The sequence below is a fragment of the Solanum tuberosum genome, unplaced genomic scaffold (genome assembly GCF_000226075.1).
Source record: "Solanum tuberosum cultivar DM 1-3 516 R44 unplaced genomic scaffold, SolTub_3.0 scf00062, whole genome shotgun sequence".
In the NCBI taxonomy this organism is placed as follows: Eukaryota; Viridiplantae; Streptophyta; class Magnoliopsida; order Solanales; family Solanaceae; genus Solanum; species Solanum tuberosum.
The window spans coordinates 1558279-1567810 of record NW_006238987.1 but is presented as its reverse complement, the minus strand read 5'-3'; the positions used below and the strand labels follow the sequence as shown (position 1 = coordinate 1567810).

The window sequence follows — 9532 nt, the reverse complement described above, 5'->3', positions numbered from 1 at the left end:
TGATATAATTAATAATTAACGCGTTAATTAGCATACATTTTAGGAGTCAATTCCCTAAATGGTCACCCAAGTTGAGGGAATTGTCTTGAAACATCATTTATGTTTCATTTAGGACCAAAATATCACTCAACTATCACTATTTTCCTTCAAATATACTTGACACTTCAAAAGCCTCACTCTCTCCTAATTGGCATGACATGTCATTAAGATTTTTTTTAAAATAATAGACTAATTTAATTCATCAAACTCATTTAACTAAAATAATGATCGTATTATTTTTTTTAAAAGAATATTAGTTTATTAAGAATAATTTTCATACATAAGAATCTTTTATCATAATTAAACTTTTTATTTTTATGTTATGAAGAATAGGTTTTTACAACGTACTATAATATCATCAATTTTTAATATTTATAAACACGTACATTCAAAAAAAATATTGATATATAAATCACTCATGAATGCTAACTTACATCAATTAATCATAAATTGTATAATGAATCAATAATATTAAAGGTCAATTAACTGTTACAATAATATTAATCGAGTACTTTGAAATTCATGCGTACCATTTTATTTTATTTTTTGAAAAACTAGAAAGTGAATAATATCATATTTTTTATCCAAAAACAAATACTAAATGCCTCAAAAGTCTTCTTCTATTCTAGTTGATATTTCATGTCATTAAATCATCATTTAAAAAAATAATAGACCTATTTAATTCATCAAACTTATGTCTCTACAAAACAAATTTATAAATTACATGAGAATTTATGAAGATTATTTTTTTTTAAAATCTAATTCCTTTATATATTTTTGCCAAACAAAATTCAATGAAAAAACTTCTTTGTGTAATTATTACCTGGTAATTTTTAAAATTCCTAAGTAAATTATTCAAAAAATTTAAGCAATTTTTTTCATAAAAATATTCAAATAAATTTGTAAGGTTGACAAAAAAAGTTGGTAAGAAAGAGAAAAATATTATTTAACTTTTTTTTAATTTAATTTTTTTATTATTGTTTTATTCTATATTATATTATATTATATTTTAACTTCTCATACAATTAAACACCAATATATATTCTTATATCATCCCAAATTCATGAAATACAAGTAATAATTAATTGAATTGCCTATTTTAATTCAATAATATACATATTATATGAGATTAATATGTTGATAAATAAAGATTAAAAATTTATTTTCTAATATAAATATTATTCACTTTCTATTTTCTTTTCAAAGAAAGATATTGTAAGTATATATGGATTTCAAAGCACCCAATTAATTATTTTTTAATAGTTAATAGACCTTCAATATTATTGATCCATTATATAATATATGATTCATTGATGTAAGTTGACATTCATAAGTGATTTATATATCAATATTTTTTGAATATATTTTCTCATAATTATTCAAAATTGATGACATTATGGTAAGTTTTAAAAAACTATTCTTCACAGCATAAAAAAATAAAAAAATAAATTATGATAAAAGATTATTAAGTATGAAAATTTCTTCTTAATAAATATATATATATATATATTTTAGAAAATAATAAGATCATTATTTTAGTTAAATGAGTTTGATAAATTATTAAGCCTATTATTAAAAAAATGACTTTAATGACATGTCATGCCAATGGGAGAGAGTGAGGCTTTTGAAGTGTCAAGTATATTTGGAGAAAAATAGTGATAGTTGAGTGATATTTTGGTCATAAATGAAACATAAATGATATTTCAAGGCAATTCCCTAAACTTGGGTGACCATTTAGGGAATTGACTCTACATTTTAGGAATGAACACACTTAAATACTTCCTCGGTCACTTTTTATTTATCAAATTTTGACATAATGATTGGTACAAGGAGTCTATCATTTTATTTATCAAATTGTGACATAATGATTGGTATAATTAAAAGGGTAAAAATGTTTAAAAGTCTATGATATTCTTTTTATTTTAAAATAAACTGATTTTTTTAAAAATTAAAAGGTATTAAAGTTAAAAGGATAAAAATGTTTAAAAAGGTAAAATAACGTAGTGTGAAATATGTTATTTTATCATTCTGGCTAAAAGGATTTTTCCTCATCTTTTTTATTGACAGAGTTCCAAATATATTTAGTCACTACTTTTTTTAAAGACATTTAGTCAATTTTAATAAACTGAAGATGTAATAGAAAAAATAATTGTTCTTTTTGATTTGTCAAAAATAACAAATAAAAAGAAAAATTAAACTAAAAAATATTTGACTAGTAAATATGAATGGATATAATTCAAATGGTAGTTTTTATGTTGATTCATGCGTTAGAAACCATAAATAGTTTAATGTTTTGATTTCTAGAGTCAATTAAATTGATTTTGTTTCTGTCTCTTATTCATATAGTATGATTCTGTCTGTTTGGCATTACGGTAAAAAAAAATTATTTCTAGAAGTGTTTTTTTAAAATAGCTTTTCTAAAAAGTGCTTTTCAAAAAAAAAATTGAGTTTGACAAATTCATTTGAAAAAATGCTTTTGATAAGCAATTTGTGTTTGACTATCTTTTTAAAAAAAGTATTTTTGAGAGTCAAATTACGAAAAAATCAAGTATCAATGTGCTTTTAAGATTATTTTGTAGAGAGAAACTATTTTAAATATCTAATACATAACTTTACTTAAATTTTTATTTTAATTAAATTAAAATGTACATATTCAAATTATTAATCAATATTATATATAGATAAATAAATAAAATAAAATATTAATATAATGTTAACATGATGAGTTAAATATAATTAAAAATATCAAGAAAAATAAATTTAAAAACTATTCCACAACTAAGAAAATAAATTTTTTATTTGTTACTTTTTTGGGAGGGCTTAAATCTTTAATTGTTACTTTTTTCTCTTTTTTAATCCTACAAAATATTATATTACCTATTTCTAATAATACATAAAATAATATATATAATATAAATAATAATATATAAACATAAATAAAATAAAAAGTTTATCATACAAAAATAAAAAATAAAATTCTTGAATAAAACTTAACAAAACCTATGAAATATGTTAATTAATTACTAAGAGATATATTGGTAAATATATAAATATGTAAGGGATATTTTAGTCTTCAAAAAAATAATTTTCTGCTTCTACTTCTACTATTTTTAAGAAGCAGAAATTTTTAACTTCTTCCAACAACAGAAAAACTGATTTTGCTTCTATTTAAAAGCACGAGGGTTTGCCAAACACTTGGTTTTGCAAAAAAAATGTAAAAAAACACTTTTGGCCTCCTAACAGCAATGCCAAACAGGCTCTTAATTTTTTTAAAAATATTTGATTAATATAAACAAGATAAATTTATGTTATTATATATGATTGTAATGACTTTTATTTACCTTCAGTTTCTCTTATTCACCCGTAATTGTAACCTCAGAATATTCCAAATATGCTAAAAAAAATTAACACGATAGGCACAACCAACAAAAGGTGTTTGAGACTCCATTGACTTCTTGACATGTGGATAAGTGGGTCATTTATCTACTTTAAAGTTAGAATGCTACCACTAACAAGAGATAGAAAGTATATTTACACAATAAATTGAGTTGAACATATATAAAAAATGCATGAGAATTTAAAACGTTAGTTTACTTCTTCTTTATTTTAATATTTTGAGATTATATTGAATATGTTACGTAGTTATATGTTGATTTTGACAAATTTATTTTGATATGGTATCTTTTCTATGTAATATAATTTGTATTTTTGTTTTCATCACTGTTACTTTTCTACTTTTAGTTTTTTTTTTTAAATAGTGCTTAAATTTTTTTGGAATACGTTTAATTTTATTTATTTTTTTAAAAATATTGTATTTTTTTAAATAATGATTTATTTAAGTTAAAGATTGCTAGAGGTAGAGAGAAAATAAAGATTAAAAAATATTGATGTAACTTTTTTTCTAACATCAGCAAAAATGTTTTAAAAAAAATTAAAAATTACAGATTCAGTTTGAACATCAAAATATGTAGTTTTGATTTCCCATCCTTTGATTTTATAAAAATATTAGGAAGAAAATTCAAAATTTATTTTTTCAACAAGTATAAAATGTGGATCCACAATCATTTTTATTTTATTATTATATATTTAGTGAAATGTATTATTTTTTATGGGATTGATATTAATTATAAAATTTGTTTTACTTTTTGTTATTTTTGTTCTAGGTTTATAAAAATTCTTCAAACTAACATACAACTATAACAATAATAACATATCCAATGTAATCTCAAAATTAATATAATATTAACAATTAAAAAAGAAAAGCAACAAATGCACGTATAATTTCTCTTGCATTTTTTAATATTTATTCAATTCAATTTATTGTGTAAATATATTCTCTCTCTTGTTAGTGATAGCATTCTTGCTTTAAAGTAAATAGATACACACTTTTTTTGATTGTGCCTCTATGGTGATAAAATTTTTCAAATATGCATACGTATAAAGATCAAAGACATTGGTACTCTTATAAAAAAGTTCTTTTTATCATCAAAGAGATGGATTTATAGAACTTTTTACGACTAATCTTAATCTGGAAAGAGTAATAAAGTGAAGTAGATAAAGCTGAAAAGACAGGGGTCAAAAAGAAAACTTAAAAATTTTAAAAAATTACGAAACCGACCTCCTACTATCCCATTATTATTTGCACAACAGTCCACTAGTCCAGCCATGCAAGCAGGCACCCACTATACAGAATAGTGTTTCAGATATTTTCATATCCCTTCCATTGCTGCGCGTGCCGTTAGTTGTACCTATAAAGCCCTACTGCTCTTCAATCAATTTCTCTCCACAGATCTGATCCGAACTACTCAGGTACATGCTGCTGCTCTCTCATTTTGCTCTTACTCCGTCTGAATCTCATTTTTTATTATTTGAAAGTCGAATCTCATTGTTGTTGTAGTTCGTCTTCTCTGGATCGGCGTTTTGGTTTAGAATTTATGCATCATTTTGTTTTTTTCTTCATAATCATCGTGGTTTCGGATCTGTGTTTATAGAATGCTGCTGATATATATGACGAGGTTGAGGTTTTAGCGGTTTTGGTTGCTTTTCGGTTGATTTGCATCCACGGTGCTCATAATTATCTGTTTTATGTGTTGTTGATTATCATGCATCGATATATGTGGGTGCAGTGTATATCGCTGATTCGTTGGCTTTCCGTGTTACTGTTGGTGTTTCGATTTGATGAAATTCCAAGTGTTATATGAAGGAATTAGAAGAAAATGATAAGTTTGATAGAACTAATCAAATATTTGATCCGACAGTTGTTGCTAGAGTAGCTTTAGTTTGTGATGTTTCTGTTCTGGATGATTTAACAATTACTGCACATGTATATCCAGTAATCTGATGTTGCTTTTGCAATTGATATGCTGTATTGGGCTGGAGATTGTGTTTTGTCTAAATTTTGAGTGTATTACTCTATTTCCTTGGTTGCAAGGTTTGCTTGCTAATTGAGGTATGTTGTCTGGTTTCGGTAGATAGACAAGTCAATAATAGTAATATTAAATCTGGCTCAAAGAAAGAAATGATAATTGTGTAACAGGCGTGTAATTGGTCTAAATGGATACAGAGCTATGACTTCTAATATCATAGATCCATATAGATATGAAATCTACATTTGCAGCTATTTCATTGTTATGTATCTATGTTGATCTGAATGGGACAAACTTATATGTATGTGTGTCTATTCACAAAATTTGTATGCCACTCTAAATTTTATCCTACATTGTAGTCATATATTACCAAGTTCTGAAAGGTCTTTGTACTAATAAAAGAGAAGTTCTGAATTACCTTTGTGATTTCTCAATAAGATATGGTTAGTTTCTTATAGGGTGGTTCATGGAAAGGCAAGTTATATACTGAAGTGGGAAGAAGAATTATATAGACTGGAGTTTTGGAATTTGAAATGTATAATGTTCTTGTAATCTCTATATAGGTTTCTCTCAACTTTCACCTGGAGGAATCCATTTAAACTATAAGGGGCTATATGTGATACTGTTAATTAGTTCATTTCTCACACGCATATTATAGTTCATCTTTATGAGGTACACTGCAGTGGGTCATTGAGCTTATTTGTACTTCATACTCTTTGTTTACAATGCCATGTAATCTTTTCTGAGATTGTGTACTGCTGCTTTGAGCAGAATCAATCATTTAAAAGTTGAGAGATCATGGGGCGTGGAGTCAGCAGTGGTGGAGGACAGAGTTCCCTAGGTTACCTCTTTGGAGATGGTGAGCCTCCAAAGCCTACTACCAACAAGGTAGAAGCTCCACAGAATCAGGGACCTATTACAAGCGATCCGCAGAAGCCTACTGCAACTGCACCAGCTCCAACTGTTAATAAGCAGATTCCAGCTGGCATCCAGGGGCGCAATTCCAATAACTATTTCCGTGCAGATGGACAAAACACTGGGAATTTCCTCACGGTAAGATGCAGATCATCTTTCTTTCAAAGTCGATTTTACAATGTCCCTGCAGATTACTTATCCCCTCCTACTCATTGGTTCTTTCTTTATGATTGTCATGGCTTGATCAAATGAATTAGTTTTTGAAATGACCGCTTTCAGAAGGGTGAACTTTACATGGAGGCAGATTCTTTAATGAAGAAATTTCTTTTCCATTCTCTATTTAGTTCAGTACTATATGCTTTTTGAATTATTGATTCTATCACCTCTTTCAGTTCTTGCTGCTCCAGGATATAATTGTGGATAAAAACATCTTTAAAAAATTCTGAAGGAAGTTCCTTTCCAAACGTTATTTAGTTCAGTACAACATGTTTCTTGATTCTGTCATATCACATTTCTGTTTGTAGCAACTTTTGTTTTCCAATCATCTGGGATTGTTGCCATCATAAACATTTTACCAACTTTTGAGAGGGGAATATGAGAACTGAACCATCCTGTTCTGGAGATGTTCTTTTCCATTCTTCTTCTAGCTCAGTAGCATATGCTTCTTCTGTTGCTAATTCCATCACATTTTATTTCCCTTCTTCTTGTCTTATTACACAGGGTGATATTGTCTTGTCAATTAAATGTTTGAATCTCGTTTCTTTTCAGGATCGCCCATCTACCAAAGTGCATGCAGCACCAGGTGGTGGATCTTCCCTGGGTTACCTGTTTGGCGATGGCAAGAACTAGTTCCTTCTGTCCAAAGATGAAACTGTGTGTGTAGTCATGAAAAAACGATGAGACTGCTGTTACTGTATGTTGGTTTATTTTGTGTCTGGGGAAACAGTGTCGGCATTCAGAAGATCCAATTGTAATATGATAATCCTTTCCTATTCACTGTTGGGATATATACCCAAAGCTTCAACTGTGAACAATCCTCAATGCCTGTTTAAGAAAATCAAGTTTTAGTTCGTGCTACTGTTGTTTTAGCATGCAATGATTCTAAAAACATGAACATGATCTCCCAAAGTGTTTATGAACATGCATTATACTTGACAATTTGCTCTTTTCATTTTATTATTACGAGTGAAAGCATTTTAAGTTGATACCTATTTCTCAGTCCAAAATTCTGTCCACTTGCCGCAGCCAGCCTTGGAACTTGGGTATTCATGGTTTTATTCAGGTTGGTTTTCAAATCAATTTAGTATGTTTTTCAAATATTAGAATTGACTCTAATCAATTAAATTGGGTTTTAGTGCTTTCGTTTTAGTGGTTTTCTTTTAGTTTTTGTCGACTTATATTTAAATATCTAACAATATACACCCAACCACATATTAGATCGACTATAGTCTAGCATAACATCATCGAATCAATTACTACTATTATTACTGTTTGAGTTTTTTTTTAAAAATATTTACATAATTAAGTTATATAAAGCTTCTACCGAAAAAAAACCCGTATGAAAGTGTTTGAAATTTAGCCATTTCAAGGAACTAGATTCACCACATGTGTGTTGCACGTGATTGCCTAGTCTCGCGATGCGTTCAATTGTGAAGCAGTAAAGCATGAATACTTGCTTTGTTCAATATATGGAATATGTCTTTAAGAAATCTGTCGGTATGAATGTTTCTTAGTTACTAAATATTAGTTCATGCCTACAATTGTGAAGCAGTAAAGCATGCACACTCTCTTTGTTCAATATATGGCATATGTCTTAATGGATTTGTTTGTATGGATATTTCTTAGTTATTAAATATTTGTTTATAAATAATACTCCATTTAGTCCGATAAATTATCTTGAATTAGATGCATTTAATGGTGCGAAAGCTCAAAATAATAAGCGGATATGTAATATTCTCGAAGCTACATTTGGTTATGTTTATGACATTGTTCCAAAATAGCGGATACCTTCCAGGAGTTTGAAGTCAATTGTATCCTAATTATCAATATCAAAGTTTTCACAATAGTTGTATTCCTTCAGAAGTTGCATTCTGATGGTTAGCTCGTCTCCTTTTCAACCGGACCTATAAATATGACCAAAGACATTTTGATTAGCTTCATGTAATATGTTAGTTTTGTTCCAACTTGATGACGCTAATGAAGATTGAAAGCGTCGCTAACCTAATACTTCCTTGCATTACATGTGATTACCAATTTCAAAAATATACGTTATGGTAAATAGAATTGCTTATTTAAGCAAAGATTTGAATAATAAGCTTAGCAAAAAATAATATTGCAGATTCTTTTGTGAATGTTCAATGTGGATCGTCATATATTTCTCTTATTCACGCAAACCTATGAAGATGGTCAATAAAAAAAAATTATTAGTTAGATGCAATTATAGTATATATTTATTTCAATTTGATTAGGTTCAATCATGTAATTAGTCTTATCTCACTAATATTACCTTATAGACAATATTAATTTTGTATTTTTCTTGTCATCTAACCAGATGTGCTTTGTATGTGTATTCTACGTTAAATTGTTTAGATGTCATATGAACATGTGAAGAGAACAACTACATTTTATATGTTCACATATTTTCACATTTGTTGTGAGTTTTTCTTTTTTTTAAAAAAAGAACTCGGAATATTTTAAAATAATATATTTTCAAGTTAGAAGATCTCGTTAACTTGATAATACATTTGTGACATTTATAATACTTTAATTTAAATACAAATACCTATCCAAATATAAATATATATTTGCATTAATGAAAATATTTATCTCATAAAATTAACTATTTAATAAATAATAAAAATTAAACTAATACAACTTCAATTGGCGTTATTACAAGTCATATGAACTTTTCTTTGTCTAAAATATTGAAACATTGAGAAATAGTAAATAAGTAAAACAAAAGGGCAATGTTTATATAGTAATAACTATTTTGAAGAAAATTTCCTGAGAGTGTAAATCACATAGGTAACATTGATAAATAAAGTCATTCTTTTGTCTTGAGCATCAAAAACAAATCGTGACAATTCTCTAAATTTTGGAAAAAAATATTCAGAAGCATATATCTACATCACAAAAGAAATTATTAACAAAACAAATGACTTTAGACTACATCATGTTAACTTCATATATTGGAAAATTACATACTAATGTGT

General features: G+C 27.2%; 1 protein-coding gene across 1 annotated transcript; it reads left to right on the top strand.

The window, feature by feature from the left end:
- Positions 1 to 4708: 4708 nt before the first annotated feature.
- Positions 4709 to 7397, top strand: LOC102587138 (protein SPIRAL1-like 1). The gene is made up of 3 exons (XM_006345051.2): positions 4709 to 4848; positions 6177 to 6458; positions 7089 to 7397. Exons 2-3 carry the CDS (start codon positions 6204 to 6206, stop codon positions 7167 to 7169), a joined length of 336 nt encoding a protein of 111 aa, XP_006345113.1. The 5' UTR covers positions 4709 to 4848; positions 6177 to 6203; the 3' UTR covers positions 7170 to 7397.
- Positions 7398 to 9532: the final 2135 nt, after the last annotated feature.